At 46.2% G+C, this 25,567-nt stretch overlaps 1 protein-coding gene across 1 annotated transcript; it reads right to left on the bottom strand.

The window, feature by feature from the left end:
- Positions 1 to 18,851: 18,851 nt before the first annotated feature.
- Positions 18,852 to 23,943, bottom strand: LOC124690019 (aspartic proteinase oryzasin-1-like). The gene is made up of 13 exons (XM_047223463.1): positions 23,593 to 23,943; positions 23,438 to 23,498; positions 22,196 to 22,290; positions 21,988 to 22,100; positions 21,601 to 21,769; positions 21,473 to 21,512; positions 21,302 to 21,370; positions 20,677 to 20,786; positions 20,526 to 20,590; positions 19,720 to 19,872; positions 19,509 to 19,629; positions 19,172 to 19,260; positions 18,852 to 18,936 (listed from the first exon to the last, which is right to left on the bottom strand). The coding sequence occupies exons 1-13, from the start codon at positions 23,941 to 23,943 to the stop codon at positions 18,852 to 18,854; spliced, it is 1,521 nt and encodes a 506-aa protein (XP_047079419.1).
- Positions 23,944 to 25,567: the final 1,624 nt, after the last annotated feature.

Here is a 25,567-nt window from a genome sequence, read left to right as displayed (position 1 = left end):
GGACAAAGATGAGGACCCGAAGAATTAGCAAGGATCTAAGTACTTACTAACAAAACGTCGACTCTGCGACTCCAGGCGAGTAAGGATTTCTTTCTCGCGAGCAGCCTGCTGAGCCATGTTGTCGCTCAATGAAGTTTCCGCGTCATGAAGTCTTTTTCGAAGATCTTCGACAGCGGCGGCATCTTCTTCAGCCTTTTTGGGAGCTTTTTCGCTTTGCTCTAACGTGGTAGTAACAGCGTCAGCGCGATTGTTAGCTTCAGCAAGGGACGCTGGCAAAATAAACAACAGTAAAATATCATGACAAAAGAAATGAAGGAGCGCGATCGACAGAAGAAGAAGAGAAAAAACAAAAAAAAAAGCACCTTCAAGCTTGGTGGCATAATCACGATACCCGATAAATTGGGTACCGAGGCGGATAAATTCCTTCATGGAAGGCTGACGAGAAAACTACAGAAAAAAGAAATCAACATAGGAAGCAAAAGCTCGACAGCACAGAGCAAAGATCAGGAAGGAGTCCAAAGCAATGCAATGGTCAAAGTATATAAAAAGAGAGAAAGAAGAGATAACTTACATCATCCATCAAAGGAGTCAGCAAGGAAGGCTCTTTGCCTGGCTCGACCCTAGCCCTTTTTGGAGAAGGAGCACGGGGGCTTGGAACTGGAGTTGGATGCTCGATGTTTTGCTGAGGAGGCGAGGTTTCCTCCACGTCAGGTTGATCATCCGAAACAACTAAAGTACGCGACGTACTCGTTCGAGCAGCCGCGTCAGTAGGTGGATCTTCATCCTCGTCACCACTATAATAAAACGTCGACAATATAAGAAAACAACACAGACAAAATATCGAGAGCAAACAAAAAAGAGTGGCAAGGACTTACGAGCTGACAAGGGCATCCAAGTAAGGATTGAAAGTTGTCCTTTCTTCAGTAGGAGCAACTTCTTCGGCAGGAGGTGTGCCGGCGTTGGAGGTGCCAGAATCGGCAACTTCGTCCCGTTTTCTCTTGTTCCTTGGAGAAACAGCGGAGGGAAGGGAGTGTGCCGATTCGGTAGCCTCAGAATCAACTTCTTTTTCAGAGGAAGCCGCAGATTTTTTAGAACCCGCGACTTCACTCTCAGGGCGAGAAGTACCCTGGTTGTCGTCAGTGACAACAGTCCGTTCTTCGACTTCTCCACCTTCAGGAAGAGGAGGAAGAGAAGCTAGAACTGAGTGGCTCTACAAAAACAATAAGTGTCGATAAAAAGTTATGCAATGGACGCCAGCAAGATAGTAGTCGACAAATATTAAAAACTCGAGAGGACAAGATTGTAGTCGAGGGAAAAAATACCTTGGGGAGGGGGTTGGTGCTACTATATGGCTTCACGCGGCAAGAGGATGGAATAGTATCCTTCTTGCTAAGCGATGAAATTTTTCGGATTAGCTTCTCCAAGTCCTTCACAGGAAGATCTTTGGAGAGTCATCAGCGCCTCTGTCGCCGATTTCTCTTCTTCGCTGGCTTCAGCGTCCCAGGATCGGCGACGAAGAATCTTGGCTCCTCCATCAAAAGGAGCAATGTTGTAATCCACCGAGTCGGAGCTTTCTTCATGTACATAGAGTGTGACTCCCCGGAACCGGTATCCTGAGGATTCCAGCGATCCCGCCGAAATCCGCATGATATCGATTCTGAGACGCCCTCCGACACGACGTGCGCGACAAATCACACACGTGATGCCAGAGGAATTAACACGAGCGTAAACATTACAACAGGATTACAATAGAGCCCACAAGATACATATATTACAACAACGACTCCAACGAGTCAAGATACAAATATACAATACAAAGATCCAAATCATACAGAAGATCGAACACGTCCGAGTACGAACAAGATACAAATTGGACTAGGAGTCCTGAAGATAACCAGTGGCGTCCATAACCCTGCCCAGGCCAAGCCGGAAGGGTAACCTTGCTAACGTCATCATCTCGTACCTGCCAAAGTCGGGCCATCGGTTGCCGACAAAAGGGAGGAAGCAAAAGAGAAAGAGGAAAGGCGAGAGTAAGTACCAAGGAACGAACTCCGGCACGTACTTAGCGAGACTAGAAATGGCTATGCTCGCCGAGCGAGTATATATATATATCGCCTGGGGCTATATGGTAGGTTTAGCGGCAGCAAAACTATAACCATTAGAGACACGCTACAACATCCGTCTAATCAGAGAAGATAAGAGAGCGCACAAGGTAACAGATAAATACTACACAAACATAACCCAACCAAATACACATATCCCCTTCAACAATTGCGAAGAGGCAATGTAAAAGGCACTCAACGGTGGACAAGTTTTATTAGGTAGCCGTTATAGTAATGCTATATTACTACGCAAGTTATTAGCAGATTATTAGCAACAAGATAACGGTGTAAGTTGTTCTATGATCAAGTCATACAGCTCCAAGTCGTCCATAACCGCGGACACGGCTTATCGATAAGATGTACACCCTGCAGGGTTGCCCAAATGTAACCATACGCATGCTCGACCCACTTACGACAGGTGGATGTCTCACAACAAGACCGTTCCCAGTTCAACAAGAAAGTCTAGGGGGCCACCCAACTAAGCTACCCGTAACGAAGTCCGGCCGTACTCCGAAGCGGACTCAGGGTTTGCGACGGCGGCTAGGCGTGCGAACCACACGCTTTTGCTAAACGTCCCGCGGGGTACAGTACAGAATATAAACACCCGAAGGCAACAGGAAGTAAACACCCGAAGGCAACAAGAAGTAAAGCATGGCATACATGGCATAGGCAAATAAAACCAAGGTTGTGGCCCCCTTTTCAACTGACTTGGGAAAAGGTAATGGGTGAGGGGGGGTCCCAATAATCGTCCCCACGCATGGGTAGAGCGCTCAATCTCGGAACAGATAACAAGAACTCGGGTCCTAGGGGACATTAGCGAGTCAAAGTTCCGATGCTTTCGCAAAGGGGCTCACAGATGCCTCTGCTTACAATTTTAGTTGTTAACAAATAAGTAAAGCATGTGTATCTCCAAGAACTGTTATAGCATGTGATAACCTCCCAACAACCCAACATATCCCGATAACAGATCGAGATAAACAACAGAACCTAAACACGCCTACGACTCGCAAGGCTCAAACATCAAGCAACGGCTATGGGTAAGGAATGATACATATAGGATTATTATGGTAAACAAGTGGAATAGGATACGTGACTCGATAAATAATCGCTACATAAGGATAGCAGTGCGAGGGAGAGAGTAAATAGGTGAAGAGGGAGGGCTCGCTCGTGAAAAGTCGCGAAGCACTTGTCGGAGAACTCGTCATATCTCACAACACCACTTCGCGATCCTATCCGAGAAGAAGCAAATGCTGGAACAAACAACGTATGCAAGTCTTACTACTACGGATAAAGAAGATCCAGCATGATCAAGATGGTATGCATGACATGGCAACAATGGTGCAATGCAACTTATCCATATTAATCGGAATCGGAGTCCCGGACAAACAAAATAGAGTTGGAGTTGCATTTCTACCGACAAATTTAAGGGTGAGTTAGCATAGCAAACATGGCAGGGGTGAGCTACTTCAATACTAAACGGAGCGGGGAAAACCAAATCGGTGTTCCGAAATACTCCGCATGTTATGTCAGGTGAATATGCACGAACTATCAACGAGCGACATGATGCGAGATGCAAACAGATGAATGGATGGCATATTAATGTTCAGCATATTTTTCTGATCAATTTTCATATATAACACTTTATATTTCGAATTACGGTTTACAAGATATGAATTTCACAAGATTTAAACATTTTCTCGCAAAATAAAGAAGAGAGGAAAGGCAGGGGGCGAATCGGGCCGAACTCGCGCAGGGACGGCGGCGGATAGAGGCCTCGCTGCGCGCGTGCGCGATGGGCTGAGGGCGAGAGGGAGATTGGGCCGACCATGGGGCGCCGGATCTGATCACCGAAGGGCAAAAAGGTTGGATTAAATTCTCCGAGTGGGGATTGGATCCAGGGACTCGAGGTGTAAGGGACCAATGGGTTTACCACTAAGCTGTTGATTGCTTTGTGATTACCGAGAAGGCGTGCGAAAAATAAAACAACCGGACGCGGAGCTCGGGCAGAAAACCATGGCTGGAGATCAAACCGGAGATCGATCCGGCGACTCGGGGCTAACCGAGGAGGGGGAGTTGGCGTCGGGGTGCGGCTCCACGCGGGGAAGATGATGGGGGCGGGGCGGAGTCCGGGGATCACCGGAGGGACGCCGCCGGCGAGGACCTGCGGGCAAAACGATGGCCACCACGGTGAGAGGCAGCGAACGGAAGCAAACGAGAGGGGAAAGGCGTCTAGGGGAGGCGCGAGCTCACCACGAAGACGTTGGTGTGGTCGGGGCCGTCGGAGCGGAACCACGGCGGCCGGAATCGTCGCCGGAAGACGACGGCCGAGCGGAGAATCCGCGAATTTGGCGGCGATTGAAGGACTCCCGGGTCGATTCCTTGCACGTAGATGAAGAGGACGACGAGGCGCATCCGTCGGTGGTCTCGCTCGGCGAGGGGAGGTCCGTAGCTCCGGCGCCATGGTGAGGTGGAGACGTTACTCGTGGAGTTTTTCTCCTTCGTTGTTCACGGAGAGAAGAGATAGGTGAGGAGAGAAGAAGGAAAAGGCGGCGGCAGGTGGGAGAGGAGGAAAGCTAGGGTTCGGCTCGGCTTGTGTGGGGATTAAAGGAGGTGAAGAAAGGATGGGGCACTGTGGTTGTGGTGGTGGAGGACCACAGGGTCACGTTGCTCTCGTGCTCGCTTCGGGAGATGACGACAAGAGAAAAACGAAGGGTTACGGGCCAAGGGGAAGAGAGATGGGCCGACTCGGGCCTGCGGTGGAAGGAAGAGAGATGGCTAGCAGAGGGGGGAAAGGAAGAAAAAGATAACTGGGCTAGAGAGAGAGTGGCCCAAAGAGAGAGGTTTGGGGTTTTATTAAAAGAAAAGGAAGAGGAGGTTTGATATAGAAACCATATGAAAATCATATGTGAGGGAAAACAAAATAATTTGGGTTTATAAAATAATTTTTTTTGATAAAAATATGGATGATATGATGCATGATGCATGATGATGCACAAAATAAAAAGAACAAACAAATCTATTAGGGGTACTACCCGGGGCCGTTACAATCGACACCACTAACAAGGGATCGCGCCCCGAGATCCCACGTCCAGGTACGGGGAAGAGAGGTGAACTATCGGATCTTCAGGCGACGTGTCGAACTCCTCGACACCACTAACAAGAATTGTTGCGCCATGCTGATCGGTCGACACCACTAACTAGAAGTCGTTGTTCCGCTGTTGATGATGCGCTTCCGTCGAGATCCTCCGAGATCGGACCTATTAGGATAAAGGCAAAGATCGTCCAACCCACGTCGGAACCTAAGACTCAGAAAAGCAGATAAGAGAGAATACTCTAAAACTCGCAAAGGTAAGAGGAGAAAGATTATAGGTAAGGAGAAAAATCAGAGCTAATCAGAACTATCCAACGAATTTTAGAAAATAGGTTTTGACAATCTAAACTCAACGACCGTTGGCAAGGCTATCCTACAGGCTGGACTAGTGGGGTACCGTCAACCTGAGCTCTGATACCAACTTGTGACGCCCCGGAACCGGTATCCTGAGGATTCCAGCGATCCCGCCGAAATCCGCATGATATCGATTCTGAGACGCCCTCCGACACGACGTGCGCGACAAATCACACACGTGCTGCCAGAGGAATTAACACGAGCGGTAACATTACAACAGGATTACAATAGAGCCCACAAGATACATATATTACAACAACGACTCCAACGAGTCAAGATACAAATATACAATACAAAGATCCAAATCATACAGAAGATAACAACTTGTGACGCCCCGGAACCGGTATCCTGAGGATTCCAGCGATCCCGCCGAAATACGCATGATATCGATTCTGAGACGCCCTCCGACACGACGTGCACGACAAATCACACACGTGATGCCAGAGGAATTAACACGAGCGGTAACATTACAACAGGATTACAATAGAGCCCACAAGATACATATATTACAACAACGACTCCAACGAGTCAAGATACAAATATACAATACAAAGATCCAAATCATACAGAAGATCGAACACGTCCGAGTACGGACAAGATACAAATTGGACTAGGAGTCCTGAAGATAACCGAGTGGCGTCCATAACCCTGCCTGGCCAAGCCGGAAGGGTAACCTTGCTAACGTCATCATCTCGTACCTGCCAAAGTCGGGCCATCGGTTGCCGACAAAAGGGAGGAAGCAAAAGAGAAAGAGGAAAGGCGAGAGTAAGTACCAAGGAACGAACTCCGGCACGTACTTAGCGAGACTAGAAATGGCTATGCTCGCCGAGCGAGTATATATATATATCGCTCGGGGCTATATGGTAGGTTTAGCGGCAGCAAAACTATAACCATTAGAGACACGCTACAACATCCGTCTAATCGGAGAAGATAAGAGAGCGCACAAGGTAACAGTATAAATACTACACAAACATAACCCGACCAAATACACATATCCCCTTCAACAATTGCGAAGAGGCAATGTAAAAGGCACTCAACGGTGGACAAGTTTTATTAGGTAGCCGTTATAGTAATGCTATATTACTACGCAAGTTATTAGCAGATTATTAGCAACAAGATAACGGTGTAAGTTGTTCTATGATCAAGTCATACAGCTCCAAGTCGTCCATAACCGCGGACACGGCTTATCGATAAGATGTACACCCTGCAGGGGTTGCCCAAATGTAACCATACGCATGCTCGACCCACTTACGACAGGTGGATGTCTCACAACAAGACCGTTCCCAGTTCAACAAGAAAGTCTAGGGGGGCACCCAACTAAGCTACCCGTATCGAAGTTCAGCCGCACTCCGAAGCGGACTCAGGGTTTGCGACGGCGGCTAGGCGTGCGAACCACACGCTTTCGCTAAACGTCCCGCGGGGTACGGTACAGAATATAAACACCCGAAGGCAACGGAAGTAAACACCCGAAGGCAACAAGAAGTAAAGCATGGCATACATGGCATAGGCAAATAAAACCAAGGTTGTGGCCCCCTTTTCAACTGACTTGAGAAAAGGTAATGGGTGAGGGGGTCCCAATAATCGTCCCCACGCATGGGTAGAGCGCTCAATCTCGGAACGGATAACAAGAACTCGGGTCCTAGGGGACATTAGCGAGTCAAAGTTCCGATGCTTTCGCAAAGGGGCTCACGAGATGCCTCTCGCTTACAATTTTAGTTGTTAACAAATAAGTAAAGCATGTGTATCTCCAAGAACTGTTATAGCATGTGATAACCTCCCAACAACCCAACATATCCCGATAACAGATCGAGATAAACAACAGAACCTAAACACGCCTACGACTCGCAAGGCTCAAACATCAAGCAACGGCTATGGGTAAGGAATGATACATATAGGATTATTATGGTAAACAAGTGGAATAGGATACGTGACTCGATAAAGAATCGCTACATAAGGATAGCAGTGCGAGGGAGAGAGTAAATAGGTGAAGAGGGAGGGCTCGCCTGTGAAAAGCTGCAGAAGCACTTGTCGGAGAACTCGTCATATCTCACAACACCACTTCGCGATCCTATCCGAGAAGAAGCAAATGCTGGAACAAACAACGTATGCAAGTCTTACTACTACGGATAAAGAAGATCCAGCATGATCAAGATGGTATGCATGACATGGCAACAATGGTGCAATGCAACTTATCCATATTAATCGGAATCGGAGTCCCGGACAAACAAAATAGAGTTGGAGTTGCATTTCTACCGACAAATTTAAGGGTGAGTTAGCATAGCAAACATGGCAGGGGTGAGCTACTTCAATATTAAACGGAGCGGGGAAAACCAAATCGGTGTTCCGAAATACTCCGCATGTTATGTGAGGTGAATATGCACGAACTATCAACGAGCGACATGATGCGAGATGCAAACAGATGAATGGATGGCATATTAATGTTCAGCATATTTTTCTGATCAATTTTCATATATAACACTTTGTATTTCGAATTACGGTTTACAAGATATGAATTTCACAAGATTTAAACATTTTCTGCAAAATAAAGAAGAGAGGAAAGGCAGGGGGCGAACTGGGCCGAACCTGCGCAGGGACGGCGGCGGATAGAGGCCTGCTGCGCGCGTGCGCGATGGGCTGGGGGCGAGAGGGAGATTGGGCCGACCATGGGGCGCCAGATCTGATCACTGAAGGGCAAAAAGGTTGGATTAAATTCTCCAGAGTGGGGATTGGATCCAGGGACGTGAGGTGTAAGGGACCAACGGGTTTACCACTAAGCTGTTGATTGCTTTGTGATTACTGAGAAGGCGTGCGACAAATAAAACAACCAGACGCGGAGCTCGGGCAGAAAACCATGGCTGGAGATCAAACCGGAGATCGATCCGGCGACTCAGGGCTAACCGAGGCGGGGGGAGTTGGCGTCGGGGGTGCGGCTCCACGCGGGGAAGATGATGGGGGCGGGGCGGAGTCCAGGGGATCACCGGAGGGACGCCGCCGGCGAGGACCTGCGGGCAAAACGATGGCCACCACGGTGAGAGGCAGCGAACGGAAGCAAACGAGAGGGGAAAGGCGTCTAGGGGAGGCGCGAGCTCACCACGAAGACGTTGGTGTGGTCGGGGCCGTCGGAGCGGAACCACGGCGGCCGGAATCGTCGCCGGAAGACGACGGCCGAAGCAGAGAATCCGCGAATTTGGCGGCGATTGAAGGACTCCCAGGTCGATTCCTTGCACGTAGATGAAGAGGACGACGAGGCGCATCCGTCGGTGGTCTCAGCTCGGCGAGGGGAGGTCTGTAGCTCCGGCGCCATGGTGAGGTGGAGACGTTACTGTGGAGTTTTTCTCCTTCGTTGTTCACAGAGAGAAGAGATAGGTGAGGAGAGAAGAAGGAAAAGGCGGCGGCAGGTGGGAGAGGAGGAAAGCTAGGGTTCGGCTCGGCTTGTGTGGGGATTAAAGGAGGTGAAGAAAGGATGGGGCACGGTGGTTGTGGTGGTGGAGGACCACAGGGTCACGTTGCTCTCGTGCTCGCTTCGGGAGATGACGGCAAGAGAAAAACGAAGGGGTACGGGCCAAGGGGAAGAGAGATGGGCCGACTCGGGCCTGCGGTGGAAGGAAGAGAGATGGCTGGCAGAGGGGGGAAACCGGGAAAGGAAGAAAAAGATAACTGGGATAGAGAGAGAGTGGCCCAAAGAGAGAGGTTTGGGGTTTTATTAAAAGAAAAGGAAGAGGAGGTTTGATATAGAAACCATATGAAAATCATATGTGAGGAAAAACAAAATAATTTGGGTTTATAAAATAATTTGTTTGATAAAAATATGGATGATATGATGCATGATGCATGATGATGCACAAAATAAAAAGAACAAACAAATCTATTAGGGGTACTACCCGGGGCAGTTACATAGAGCCACTTTTTGCGCCACCCCTGGACGGAGTCGGGGAATTGGACGTCGAAGTACTCGACATCAGGACGAACGCAAATGACAACGCCGCCTATGTTGTAGGCGACGTTGTGGGAGTCATTGCGGTGGCAGTAGAAGATGCGCTTCCACAGAGCCCAATTGGGATGGACTCCAAGGAAGCATTCACAGAGGGTGATGAAAATAGAGATGTGGAGGATGGAGTTGGGCGTCTGCTGATGCAGCTGTAGCCCGTAAACTAAGAGGAGACCACGGAGGAATTCATGGATAGGGGGAGAAAGACCGCGAATAAGGTGGTCGACGAAACTGACCCGATATTCGATTGGCGGTGATGGATAGCTTTCTTCCTTGGGGAAGCGCATCGCGTTCTCTTTCTTCGTGAACTCGAGCTTCTTCAGCAGGTTCATATCTTGATTGGAGATTTTGGATCTCTCCCACTCCAGATCTTCAGCGGCCATCTTCGACTCCGGAGTGCTGTGCCTAGTTAGACGCGCGCGCGGTGGCATCAACAATGGCGTAGGAGCAAGGCGCGAGTGTGGCTGAGCTTAGGAAGTGTTGGGCGCAATGGGGATTTTTGCAGAGGAGAGCAGAGATGCGGCGCAGGCGAAAGTATGAACGGAGGAAGAAGAAGACTTTATATAGAGAAGTGGCGAAGCGACGCACCGTTGGATGGAGTAATTTTGCGGTGGATGTTGTACACGTGGTAGAGGGGTAAAAGAGTATTTTGACTGTGAAGGAACGGAACAGGTTCCACAGTGCGTGCGCCAGGGAAAGCGGAGGACGTGTGTCCCCCACTTGCACGACGTGTCAAATTGACGAGGACTTTGGGCCCGCAAGTCAGAGAGAGAGTGTTACTCGCACCTTCCCGATACAATGGTCGTGGCTATCGTCAGCACTGACGTCACTTTATCGATGGAAGAATATTGGCTTTGGTAAATTGGAAAATTGGTGACAACGAGTGATGAATGATAATCTCGAGAGCCTTTGATCAAATACAAGTTTTTGCCCAAATGCTCGGGGGCTACTTTGGAAAAAAGAAAAAAAGTTCGAGTATGACAACATAGGAATGGCGAGAGCCTATGATCAAATGCAAACATTTGTTCATAGCCTCGGGGTCTACTCCCATCGGGAGCGCTGGTCGCGCACCCGATAGATATGAAAAAATCGAGAAAGAATGACAATATAGGGAAATGAGGCATTAAAGTGTTGAGCCTACAACCAAGCACTAGTCCTTGGCTGTAGCCTCGGGGGCTACTCCCATCGGGAACGCTGTTCGCGTGCCCGATGAAATCATAAAAGAAGAAAGAAAGAGAAGAAAAAAAGAAGTGAGTATATTTCGAGTTATACAAATAACTCCGCATATACTCCCATCGGGAAGGCAAGATAAGTCATCCATTGACTCAGTAAAATGTGCTATTCCAGCAGCCGAAAAAGCACTCGACAATATATTCTCAGAGCGCCAAAGTCGCGAATAATCTCTGAATGCCGCAAAACTTTGCGAAGGTAAGACCCCAGATCCGTTCTGAGCGGCGTGGCTCCGTCTCTGACGTCGGTTTGCTACCTTTTTCCGTATCAACAGATACGAAGAAAAATCCTAACGGACGCGTTAGGTACCCGATAAAATATGACTGGGAACTCGACGGAATGGTAAGACCTTAAGCGGCACCTGTCGAAGTTTACACCAGTATCCCGAGATCATGTCCAGGGACGTGATCTTGAAGTAGGTTTTTGCGGATTCCCACTAGAGTAGTTAACTAGTACCTGATCCGTCAGATGAACTAGCCCCAACTACCGTTATCCCTGTACAATATATAATTGCGTATCAAAAGATATGTGATAAATTCGACAGAATTATTGAATGATTAAAGTTGGAGATTTTCCTTGATTCTTCGATTCAAGCAAAATCTCGGGGGCTACTGACATAGGCATCCCCAATGGGCCTGCCGAAGATAGTACCCGGGGTTTATTGAAAGCCCATGACTCGAAGAATAAGAAGATCCGGAAGCCCAAGTTGCTATTAAGGAAAACTAGAGTTGTATTAGGAAATAGTGCTTGTAATCTTGTGGGACGGGTTAGAAACCCTCTCGTACTCTGTAACTTGTGTGTTATGAATCCCTCGACTCCACCTCCTATATAAGGGGGAGTCGAGGGACAAAGATAGCATCGGTTCATTATTTCACGCAACCCTAGTTTCCACATCGTCGAGCACTTTTCGGCTGAAACCTTCGAGATCTACTTGCCCTCTACTTCCGACTAAAACCCTAGTATACAATCTGTAGGCATTGATAAGTTAATCCCTTTTCAGAGACCCCGATCTATAGTTCCACCAACACCACCTAGTCCTTAGTGGATCTTGTTGTTAGGGTTCCTATTGTGGGATCTGTTGGAGATGAGCTCCTATGGAGGCTAGCTTGGAGTTGTGCTATCCCCATAGGTTATTGGGAGCCTCCGGTGTTGTGGAGCTCGCCTAACCTTGTGAAGGAACCGCCGCCTCGACTGGATTCTTAGTGGAGAAAGGAAAGATCCTTCATGGGGTTTTCTCGAGGAAGAAGGTGAGGTTGTGTGGCCGTTGGACCCTTGTGGTCCACACCTCCTCAACACAGGCGTACTCCATTTTGTGGGAAGAACTGCGGGGAAACACTTCGTGCCTCCTCTCCGCTACCCCGGTTGTCCCGCTCCCTCTCTCTTTACCCGTTTGTCGGCTCCTTTACTTGTTGCATCGCATAGCGTCACACTAGGTTCACCGTAGTTGCTAAAGTTTCCACCTTTACTTCCGCATCGCGCTTAAAACTGAAAAGACATAAAAATTGAGTAGCGACCATTCACCCCCTCTAGTCGCCCCACCGATCCGTTCAAGTGGTATCAGAGCAAGGTTTTGTTGCTCGGGCTTTACCGCCTAAGAAATGGCCAAACAAGAGGTGCTTGGGGATATGACCCTTCCTGGTGGGCAACCACGTCCTCCAACAAACACCTCTACCACAACGGGTACGTTGGATGACCTCAAGAAATTAGAGTCATCCATCTTAAGCCAAATGAAAGCAATGTTGGTGGAGTTGGTTGCTCATAAACCAAACCCCGCCATAGATCCTAAGGCAAGTGTCGAAGTTAATCAATTCCTTCTTGTTGACTTTGTCCCCTCAAAGGCCAAAGTGCCTCAAGAGGAGGAGCATGGGGAAATCAGCACTTCATCAAAAGGGAAGGAAGATCCACCGGTTGAGGAACGTTTAGGGGGTAATCATGCGGTGCCACCACCAAGTGATTACGCCATAAATGTTCCAATTGCTATGCCTCATATAGTGTCTCATGGTGCACCACCGCTACTTGAATCTAATAGTTTTGAAAATTGGCAATTCTTAATGTGTTCTCATGTGCGCAGCGCTTCCACCGAGCTATGGCGCATCATTGAGGAAGGTTACTCACCACGAGATCCAAGAAACTTGACAAGAAGGGATGTGGTCGATGACCAACTCAACGCCACCGCTATCCACATGATCCACATGGCCGTCACACCCAAGGACCACGCTCACATCCGTTACCTCAAGACCGCCAAAGAAGCATGGGACAAACTTGACAAGCTCTTCCTCGGAAATGAGAGCATCCAAAGCTCTCGTTTCGATGAAGTCAACAACATGGCCGACAACTTCTTAATGATTGAAGGAGAATCTCCCGAAGAGATGTACCATCACCTCACCGCTCTTGCCGTGCAAATGCAAGATCTTGGAGCGACTTTTGTGGATGACCATTGGATCAAGAGAAAATTCTACAACGATCTCCTCCCTTATGAGGAAGTCAAGTTGACGGCCATCCGCTCCATGACATCCAATGAGGTCCTTAGCAAAGTCATTGCTTTGTATATATCAAATAAGAATGCGGAGGATCTCGTTGCATGTGCTCACAATGTCTGCAAGCCCAACCTTGCGTTGAGGATCAAGGAGCATGAAGCAAGTGAAAGTGATGAGGATCCCATTGAGTGGGGTCCGGATGATCTCAATACCAACTACCATGAGTACATGGTGCTCTCCGCCAAGAACTTATGGGATGGGAACAATACTAGAAGCTCAAGGCCAAGAGGAAGCTCAAGATACTCACCTCACCTCGTGACTCTCGAAGAAGTTTTTTCAAGAGCCCAAGGGAAGGGTAAACGGGGAGGACTTGCTACAATTGCGGCGATAGAAGTCACTTCTTCGCGGAATGTCCCTTTGAGAAGAGGGAAGACAATGGTGGGAGGCTCGTCCGCAAGGACATGTCTAAAACCTTCTCCAAGGGATTCTCCAAGTTCTCCTCCAAGCCTAGTGACACCAAGGTCTCCTTCACCAAGAAGCCTAAAGAATTCATCATTCGTGAGGAGTATTCCTCCGATGAAGGTGGAGAACATGATGATAAGATCTCGAACAAGGAGGACGAGGGAGTGGCTGCCATCGCCATTTCCACTTCCTCCAACTCCCTCTTCGAATCTCCAAACGAGAACCTCGTCACCAACCACTCTCGTTGCCTTATGGAAAAGGTATCATCGGACGTAGCATCCCCTTCCAAACCTACATCTTCATCTAATGCTTTAACTATTGATGATGCTTATAGCCTTTCTATTAAGCGTGAGGTTGTGGCTTTGGATGCTTTTCTCAATAACATGCAAGGGGATACCAAGACACATGTTGAGGCTTTCATGGCTCAACTTGGTGCGGCTCAAGATCTTCTAGAGGAGAAGGAGAGGCTTGAGAGAGAGGCGGAATATGAGATTGTCTCTATCACTCAAGCTCATGAGGAGGAGCAAAATCTACGGATGTCTCTTGAAGCAAGTGTTATCAATCTTGAAAGTCTCTAACAATGCTATTATCTCCCAACTCACCAAGGATAGAGATAATTCTCTCGCCTTGGTGGGCATTCTCAAAAGGAGAAGCTTTCTCTTGATGTTGACCAAACCAAGTTACTTGAGGATTTGGAACACTCGCCAAGGACTACAAATCCTTGGAGAGTAAGTTTGCAATTATCTCTAAGTCAAGTGATCAACCTCAAGGGGAAGCTCACAAGGAGAAAGAAGTTGAAGTGCCTAACTCTTGTTGTCACGAGCTTGTAGATGAAGTTGCCTCCTTCAGAAGACATAATGCAATGCTCTTGGAGGTTAATTCCCTCCAAGAAGAAGCCTTGGATGAGTACTATCGGTTGAGCAAGGAGAAGATTCCATGTTTCAATCATGATGAAGAGATCACAACTCTAGAGAAGACCAAGGCCAAGCTCTTGGAGTTGAATGGCATGTAAAATGAGTCCTTGATGGAGTGCATCCGCATGAGCAAAGAGAAGGTTACTTGTTGTGATCATGAGGATGAGATTGTCACCTTGAAGAGGAGCAAGGCCAAGCTCATGGAGATCAATGCCATGCAAGAGGAAGCCTTGAAGGAGTACTTCCCCTTGAGCAAGGACCGAGCTTGTTGCAATCATGAAGTTGATATCGCCACATTGGAGAGGCACAAGCGCTTTCTCTTGAAGATGAAGTCTCTCCAAGAAGATTCATTGAAAGAGCATTTCTGGGTGAACAAGGAGAAGGAGGTCGAAGTGTTTGATATCACTCATCCTTTCCGGGAGCATGAAGATGAAGTCAATTGTTTGAAGGCCAAGATTGAGAGGCTCCAAATCCAAGCTACTTACTTGGAAGGAGTCCTACAAGCAAAAGATGGAGCCAAGGAGGGCTCTAGTAATGAAGGAGGTGTGGCTACCAAGCCAAAGAGAAAGAGAACAATAAGAACAAGAAGGGCATGGTATCGCCCGTGAGGAAGGTGACTCTTTCCTGAGGAGGGGTGGAGTCCCCGACCCCACCACAAGGGGCTACACCGGTGCTAACAACCCATCTCATGTTATTTTTGTTGATTACTATGGTCGTGTTCGTGCTTGTTTTGTTGGTCCTTATGAGGAGAATATTGATTGGACTATTTGGGTTCCCAAACCCCTGTTAATAACATGTTAGTACCCATTGAGATATGGGTACCTAAATCCAAGACTTTATTCCTTGTAGGACTATGCTTCCGGTGGTGCTAAATGGGTGGTTGATAGTGGAGCCACTAGTCGTATGACCAGAAGCAAGGACATTGTTGTCGACCTCGAGCCATCACATTCTACTGGATCTTGGCAAGGTGGTGGTAACACCCGACATCTCAATTGTGAATATCCTCCTTGCCGAGACCGTTGGTTACAATTTATTTTCCGTTCATCAAATTGTACGCATGGGTATTTGTACATTTTTTGATGAACATATGGTGCTCCTCTTGTGGAGAAAGACATTCCGTGTAGCCTTTGTCGGATTTAACTTTTCCCCACGATGATTTTGATATATTATACGCTTTTTTCCGACGTCATATGCGAAAATTAATGCAGTTTTAGCATTTTTCAAACTTTTTTTGCAAAAAAAAGTCAAAAATCGAATTTCTTAATTTCACCGAATAGTAGGTTGCATAACATATAAGAATCTGATAACATTTTATTTTTTGAATTTTCTATCATTTTCATTTGTATTTTACAAAGCAAAAAAAGGCGATCCACGGGGGGTGGGGGGTGGAGGTGCGTGGGGAGCAGGAAAACCTTTAGTACCGGTTCGTGACACGAACCGGTACTAAAGGTCTACCCTTTAGTACCGGTTCGTGTCACGAACCGGTACTAATGTTTTTCCGGCTGACGCTAACCCTTTAGTACCGGTTCGTGACACGAACAGGTACTAATGGTCCTTACGAACCGGTACTAAAGGCCTGGGTAGTGCAACCGGTACTAATGCACCCTTTAGTACCGGTTCGTAAGGAAACCGGTACTAAAGGCCTGGACGGAAGCCCCTTTTTCTACTAGTGATTGCACTTTCCACCAGGTGGGCGAATAAGAAATAGCCACGTGTTGGAAGCCCGCAACACGAGGCCTGCTTATAGCTGGGGCGGATTTCTAGTTCGGCCGAGTTAAAAATAGGACCGTTCGAAGCCCGCAACACGAGGCCTGCTTATAGCTGGGCTGGATTTCTAGTTCGGCCTAGTTAAAAATATGGCACGATCCTTGATGAGATGAAACATTTATATCTTCACGACTGGATTATATTCGGCCTAGTTTGCCAGTTTAGTATATGACACGGCGTGCCCACGACCCATCATAGAAAGGATACTAGCCTGCTACGATAAATTAGAGATCCAGAAATAAGCATCGTACATTCCTACATGACATAAAACTGCTCTAGGGGCTTGCTTGCAGAAACCGAAGCCACGAAAGTAACATGAATAATTACAGGCATATAATATGTACATTAAACTAGAATTATTACACGCATACACATATGAAAGTACAGTTACAGGAACATTAGTTTAATGTTGTCGGAGGGGATAACCCCTAGTAGGTTAAGATTGGGTGTAATTAGCCGGCATAAGATTAATATGCCAGATAACCGGGCTACGTTGGAATACGTCATGACGATAAGCTAAGTGTAGACCAAGGTAAGGGTCAAACGGCTTAAAGCTAAGGCACGAATCCGTACCTACAGACATACATGATTGTTGCACTCCGGTCATTCCCTCCATCTACTACAACTATTATTGTACCTCTTATTAATCTTGCCACCGCCGGCATCGGGACATCCAACCCATCACCGGCCACGATCGAGTTCCGTCATCGCCGTTTTTGCGTACTAGTTGGTAGCCAGATCAAATCCATTCGTTTGTGTTTGATTGCTGCTTGCTGCCATGTGTTTTGTAACCGGTCCTCCCGCGGCATATGTTTGGCATGGAGGAGAGATGGACGCGGATGTGGGCCACAAAGGGTCATCGGCGGCGGTGGACACCACCAAAGTCAACAGATGGCGCCGATCCCGCCGAGGGCTGGAGGCGGCGATCGACATGATCATCGCGAGGTACAACCCCGAGACGTGCGGCGAGTTTGGCGGCCGAGTCATTACTAGGTTCGCCGATGTCAAAAATCACGGTCCACGAAGGCGTCTGCGGGCACTTTTTTATGGCAAAGGTGAAGTCAAAGTACTTTGAGCCGGAAATCCAAATTTCTTTCCGGAATTAAAGTTTTGGTTGTTCCATTATTATGTCCAAGAATTGGCCGAAACCGGTGTATCTCGGCCATGCAGTTTTGGTTATTCCTTTGTTTTTGGGAATATAAATTTTGACCAATGTGTGAATATGTCGGGCATTCAGTTGAAGCCCGGTAAAACCATATGTAGCACTAATTGCTTCATCTCTAGTGGTACCGAAACGATGGTTTAATTGATTATTTAGCTCATCGATTGTATTTTTGGAACGAGTTTGCTCAGAAACTAAAGCGAAGACGCGTGTACGTGAAGAAGAGAGAGATAAGAAGAAGATTCAGCTCCTCCCTTAATTTGCTCGTGGCGTGGAGACGTAAGTGTGCGACGAGTCGACGACCAAGCTGGCGTGGGATTGATTTCCCGTAATACTAGTAGTTAGTAACGTGCACCTTGGTGAATAAACTCGTTGGGAACTGATGTTGTAATATTCACCAGCAGTAGCTAATTAAGTTGAAGAGAGAACACTAGAAGGATCGATCGATCTTGCGTATGTGCACGTGCATGTAGATGGAGGACGACTGTCGCGACTCAGGAAAACAATCGAGCGGTGAAACAAAATGGTAGACCTGCTACTGGAACGCGGGGCTGATTGATCGATCGATTAGGTGTGGTTCGATTAGATGATGCATGCTTAACATAACAGGGTCCTTCTTTCGACGCCAGGCCATTCCTTCGTGTCTGCGGAACAGCGCACCCAGGCGGAAGACACGAGGAGCGAGTATACCTGGACCGAGTTACGTTGATGTGCACGCTGCGAAAGCCGCTGCTGATCCACGAGTTCGGCAAGTCGCACGCAGAGACTCTGGGTTCACCAGTGCGCAGCAGGACGCCCAGTTCGGCGTGTACGCCAAGATCTACCATTCGACGCGGACGGGCGGGCTGGCCGTGGGCGGGGCTCTTTTGGCAGCTTATGGCCGACGGCATGGAATCCTACGGGAACGGCTACGATGTCATCTTCGCCGAGGCGCCGCCGTCCACCACCGTCATCGTCACGTCGCAGAGCTGGAAGCTCAAGCTGCTTGGCAAGGCATTGGCCCGAGTAGCGTGAAGCAATGGCGGCAACTAGCCAATTCGTTAAAGTGATCATCAGCACGCCATCACAGAGTAAGAATGTGCGCGTGTGTTTTACATGTGTGAGTTAAGCTCTCCTCGAGATGATTCTGAATCACGAGATAGCTATCATGTGGCAAAGTTTATGATGAAAGTCTGCTTGCATTGCAGCAGTGCCTTGGACATATGATAATGTACAGGTTTATTATTAGTAGCACGCAAATATGCACATTCATGTTTCTTTGCCGATCGGATATCAGACCGGCAGGAAGAGCTCATGAACAACACCTATGCTGTCTCGGCGAACCCAATCTTCATATTTCCATAGTCAAAGACCGTGTGATAGGCTTCCATGAATATATCACCCAAGATCCTGCGACACCAATTTCTCATTGTCAGAACCGAGGACAGCAAGTTCATGGAGTGTTTGATTTCAATTTTGAAGATGCAAACATCTTTCTCTTTTTTCTTTTCTTTTTAACGCCTAATAATTCCTAAAACTCTTAAACTAACAAACATTGTATTTTTTTCTGGAGAAGAGGTATCACAAACAACTTTTATTTTGATTCCAAGAAAGCTGTGAGATCATAACACGTGTATAACTTTACCAGAGATGGCCACCGGAAGGAGGAGCGTCCATAGCTGAGAATCCACTCATGCACCGGGTATCATCACCCTCACCAATCTTCACTATGTACTGGACAACAGAAATGACAAGTCAAACCAAATCAGCACTAACAGGTAATAAAGCTTGTGTGGCTCTTCAATTTTATATGCACGTAAGATTTTATAATTGATAACTGATATAGTAAGGACCGAATCTTCAAAAAATCCGCGGAAACAACATATGGAATCTTACTAAAAAAATGATACTTGCTAAAACTGATAGATAATCTGGACACGCATAAAATACGAGAGGTAATAACCAGGGACAAGAAGAAATACTTGTTCGGGTTTGAGCACAAACTGTTTGGTCCCGATGGAGAAGGCGACGTCAGGCATGAATTTAAGTTCTCCACAATCCACGAATGATTCTCCCGCAGGGATAGGAATATGGTCACACATCCGCAAAGTTGAATAAGTTAGATTTTGTTTCCGGTTCAAGCTGTGTTACAGTGTGATTCTTCCATTGGTATTACAAGGTAGGAAACATGCCTCGTTAATGGTATGCAATATAGAATCCTCAGTCTGATTATCTGCAACATGCTTCACCGCCCATTGAAGAATCCATTCACAAGCTTTGCACACAATAAAACCATTTGAGGTCCTAACTTCATCTTCTAAACTTTGAATACCGGTGTTGTCGTCACTATGTACATAGGAAGGAACGTAACAATGTCAACCATCGGGACATAAGGAAAACAATGTGAATGGTCAAAAGGAGACCAAACCTACTTCTGTATGCACTTTCACTCTTCATCTATTGAATTCTAAATTCCTTCACTGTCGGCTAGGGAAAATTATTCCAAGCAAATCAAAGAATTTCGGTACGTTGAGAAATATGGCAATTAACACTACTGCATAAATGATCTTTTTTTGTTGGTACTACGAAATATGGCAATTAACACTACTGCATAAATTATCCTCAGGGTATAAATACATATATTTAACTACACGCTTTGGAAATGACTACACAAGATTGTTGTCATGGCTCTGCCGCTGTATGTTGTATACGTCGCCCTATATGCGGTTGTAAGTAAGAGACATAACAAATGAAGGTATTTTCAAAGTGTTGTAAACAGAATGCGCGAGCAATATTCTGACATATAAATCATATGTATTAATGAATTCATATCATCTGTATTAATGAATACATATTATATACACTATAATTTCCCACACACTAATTATCCTCTTACTTGCACAATATCTATGTTTCATGTTTTAATGCATATTTCACAACATATATATTGTGCAGAACATCCATAACTACAAAAGGTACAAGCGAGACTCAACTCTTACCTTACACCATGAGGTCCAACAAAGAAACATAAACGAAGTATGTCACATATCCTTCTTGGCAATATCTGCATCATAGTCCCGGAAAAGAAGATTTTACAAGCCTTATGCATCACTGATCAAGCTAGAAAGCAACTTTTGGAAATGAGCAAACCCGCTTTAGCAGCAAATCCAGGATCTGCCGCCCAAACTTTGAAACAACGTTCTTGCACGCTTTGCTCACTCTCCTAGGTATACCAATTCTCCAATTTATTTGAATTATCGCTGTATATATTTCATCGATTCGCAAACACATAGAGACTAAAGGAAAAGAATGGAAAATGAACCCACCGGAGATGACTCTATGAGTTGTCGACAAAGATGTTATACCTAATATGCTTCAAAACCTGTCATGCTGGTCTATTAGGTTTTATTTTGATGATCTTCACATTATGTAATATTACTAGTTCTGCTTCTAAGGATATGGTAATTGCAAAAAAAAAAATATTTAAAGTTTTTTATTGAACTTTTCCTTCTACTGTAACTACCATAATTCAATCAAAAGAAACATCTACAATGGATCTAACCATTCATTTTATCTTCACAATGGACATTTCCTCCACTAAAAGGTAAAATTCAAGGAAAAAGCATATGGGTTATGGCCTAAATAGCGAAGGAATGTCTCGTTTAGGTTACTAGAAATGTTGATTGTGAGGTTTTATCGATAAATCAAGGTTAGATGCATTAACTAAAGCCCCTTTCCTTACTTATGGGAATAAACATGAATAGATCTCAAACACATACCGTGGGGCCAGTAAGAAATGAAGTTCCCGAGTCTACTATTGCTGCACAACCAGATTTACATAATCCTAATAGAAATAGGGGTATAAGAAAATGATTAACAACATTTTGTATTTATATACGAGCATATACTGTGTACGATTTATCATGACAAAATGACATGTTAGTACCTGTGGAGTTTCCTCCAATCAAGACGTCGCCCATGTCAAACTGAAGCAAGTGGGGCAAAATTTATGAGCACAAACTAGTTATTCCATCTTGAATTTCACGATTACTCAACTAAACGAAATGGTTTCACCTTCCAGTATCCCTTCTTAGTAACGGGGACATAAGTATGTCTTCCCTTGTAATGATTAGGATCAACTCCTCCAAAAACTATTTCTCCTCCCTTCACTTGAACAGCATGTCGATTGAACCAGAATGAGAAAACGGGGCTACCAACCAGACCTTGGCTAACCATGTTATACCTATAATTTCTCTTGTGATGTCAGGGATAAGAAATCTTGTTATATGATACACATTTGGTGATACGATATGCCAGTAAATTAGAAGAACCCACAGTGCACCATTTAGATATTAATATAATACATAAAACAATACACATAAATTAAAATAGTCATGTCTAGTGTTGATAGTGTTAATAAATAGGAAAAACAGACAAATTCAGTCAGGCAACATTTCTCACCAAACAGGTTCGGCACCCCCGAATGACATTTCTTTAAACCCAAGACCAACAATGCCATCAAATTTTCCAAGCATGAAAGTAATACTTGGTTCCAACGAAGCTTCAATAAAATTCTAATAGGGCAACATAATAAAATTAGTATAATCTGAAATAGGATGCACATCACATTGCATAATATAAATGTGTCCTTCTGGTGCAGCGCGTAAACCTGATTTTTCACAACTAGACCACCAACTTGCACATTGTCTTGGCTAATATAACCAGCAATTGCACCATTTTTGTAGTGAATTGATACCCTTTTTCCTGCCAAGATTGGAAATGAAATATTATATTCATGGAAAACATCATTTTCCTGGTTACTAGAGTTTAATCTAAACCATGTGATTAATGCCTAGGTGAAGAAAATACATGGACAATGTGTTAGGATATCATCATCTCATAGTGCATACATGACCAGTAGGAAAATAGGCTATCGAGGACGTTAGAGATGAGGACTCCTTCACCGGCGATGGCAGATTCGAGCAGCAGGCATGGAGACCGGTTGTAGGTCGTAGGCATAAGCGGACCCAGGAAAATTTTGTAGTCTGGCCAAAATAGGCTTAGTGTGCTAATTTTGTATCAAATAGATATAAAGTAGGGGAAAAATAAGCATGCCAGCTGGCTGCCCGACAAGAGGGATGCTAGGTCCACCCTTTGTTGTAGGAGCAGGGCATGAGGAGGGAGGTGGTCCGGGGTTAGTGGTGCGGTGCGTTAGTCTTGTGGGGTCTTCGGTGGTCGGGACTAGGTGGCGTTGCGCACTGTGGTGTCATGGTGATGTGTGGGACGAGGGAGAGAGATGAGCCAAGGCGAGAGAGAAGAGATATGTGGACGAGAGGGGAGGAGTGTTTGCGGCGGGCCGGAGGTAGAAGGAAAAAAATATCAGGGGGTCATCGGGCACCGAAGTGGGCTTACTCTCAAGGTAAAGGTCACGCTTCGGTGGGCTTCAAGGCAGCAAGTAATAGCAGCGTGCAAAATTGCCCAAGCCCAGGTGATAACAGAGTGACACGCATCCCCATGCAACGAGCGCGTGGTGTATTTGTAGCGTGTGATACTGTCTCACACGACCACCGGCAGTTGAGAACATGTCCACATTTGGTGGCGTGCTATTTGGCTAGTATGCCACCAATAACCTGTTTATTAGCGGTGTACCACTATATAAGACGTCAGCAATAATTCGGCCCAAAGATTCGCGACAGTATACCTTAGTGGTGCATCAACTCGTTAGTACTTTCGCCGTCTATAAATAGATTTCTGAGGTTTGTGTAAATCTAGATGTATCTAGACACTAAATAACATCTAGATACATCTAAATTTTGATAAATTTTAATATCTATTTATAGACTAATGCAGTATTTTCTTCCCTATAAGCTATTTACTACATGTGCATGGACAATATGTTAGATTAACAAACCTTTCTTCGTGTACGTGCTTGACCGGCTGGCTTTGTAACTCTTGTGCAAGTGGTATGCAGTCTGCAGCAAAAGTTCCCAAAACATACACCCCATATTAGTGCTATCATAAATAATAACCAAACTGTTAAAGACTTGACGAGATGAGGGCACATACCGAAGAGTAGCACTCGGAGGAGGGCACCCAGAGGTTGGAGCTGCCTGTGTCGAAGATGACGGTGAAGTTCTGTGGTGGCATTCCGATGCCGACCTCACCGTAGTACTGAGCGTTCTGGTAGTTCTTTAGTATTACGATATCTCTCTTTGGCAGTGGCTGGGGCTCCTCGTTATGGACGAGGCCGTGGTGCTGTGCGAGGAAGGTCTGAGCGTCCTCTCTAGCGACGAGGAGGTTCTGGCCGACCGGTAGCTTCTTCAGCGCGATGCGGACCAGGCCCTCCACGGGCGTGCCGAGGAGGAGCACGGCGGAAAGGATGAGTAGGTGTTGGAGCGTGACGTGGCCGGTTCCCATGGCTGCGCTATGAGCTGCAAATTTAGGAGAGAAATTCCCCATCGCAATTACAAGATTTTTTTTTTGAAAAATCAGATCACAGAGTACTAATAATAAGATGAAACATGATAAAATCGGCGAGCCATGGAAGTAGACCAAAATCAAAATAAAACATTGGCTCGATCTGATCACCATCAAATCGAAAACCGGTTGAAACTTATCAGTTGTTCAGAAAACACACAAACAAGAGATGTGCTAGATTGCAGTTCATAGATGATAAGTTTCTCTAAATTATTCTACCTGGAGAAGAGAAACAGAACTCACCGAACAACAGTGGTAGGGAAGGAGCAGAGTGCCCGGTGAACTTGCGAAGTGTGCAACATTGCATCATCTTGGGTCAATTTATAAACTTTGGCCGGTGGACATTGCAAAGCTACATGATCATTCCACCGTTGGATCATCCAATGCCCTTCTGTGAGCCGTCAGATTAGGATGGGGTGATCATGTCACGCGGTGGATTTTCTTGGGTTCACCGCGGGATCACAAAGTTGTTGCAAGCTAGTGTCTCCGGTGGTCATGTACGATTGCCTGAAGAGGCAAAAATAGATTGCTTGTCGGTGGTGAATAACTAGTGTGCAACACGGCCTGTTAATCGCGAAGCATGAGAAGAAATGGAAGATGACACCATTATAACAAGCCAGTTTTTTGTGCTCATGCATGGTTGCAAAATAGGAAACATCCAGCTGTTGGCGGAAACGCTGATCTCTATCTTATCTCGGTTGCATATCAAATATGAGGTAAAAAAAAGCCCCATGTGGAACACATACAAGGAAAGACTTACAGAGAATACAAACAAGGCAAGAGATAAAAGAAAAGGAGCCAGCCGCTGTAAGCTCCAGGAGTAGGAAAACCCAGAGCGCGCAGGTAAGAGGGGTTTATGTGCATGAGGTCACTACAAAGGACCGTGAGGTCGCCTCGCATTCCCAAGCATATGGATAGGCCAAGCAACAGCTCGACACGCCCATGCACACAACACCCACCTCAAAGGCTCACGGTAGGCTTTCCAGGCCTGAGTGCTTCACCTTCCTGTGCACTTCACACATACACACACTGTGCACAAGATACAAGGGTAGAATACAGCTTGAATATCACAACATGACTATGTACGACACAAAAAGATGGAAATAAGGTTCATATATATAGCAACGCTCTAATGCGCAAGATCCAAAAGACACTCAATAGGGAAACATATCCCATCAGTACATCATACATAAGATAGCCAAATAGTCTGGGTACAGACAAGATCCAAGTTGGACTAAGAGTCCTGAAGATAATCAAGCGGTGTTTCCATAACCAACAAGCCACAGGCTGCTGCCTTAGGAACGATCCTGCTACGCAACGAAGTCGTCGTCCGTGAACTCGACAAAGTAGCCTCCAGCGTACTGCTCATCATCTGTCATACCTGTTTGTCGAAAAGCGTGTTCCGGAAAAGAGGGAGAAAAACGAGGGTAAGTACCAAATGGCACGTACTTGCGAGACAAGACCAGCTATGCTCGCTGGTGGGCGGTGTAAACTTCGCCCGGCTTTATGTGGAGTTTAGCGGCAGCAAAGCACTATCCAATAGAGACACGCTACAACTTCCGTC

The sequence above is a fragment of the Lolium rigidum genome, chromosome 2 (assembly GCF_022539505.1).
Source record: "Lolium rigidum isolate FL_2022 chromosome 2, APGP_CSIRO_Lrig_0.1, whole genome shotgun sequence".
In the NCBI taxonomy this organism is placed as follows: domain Eukaryota; kingdom Viridiplantae; phylum Streptophyta; class Magnoliopsida; order Poales; family Poaceae; genus Lolium; species Lolium rigidum.
This window is presented reverse-complemented; position numbering and strand designations above follow the sequence as displayed.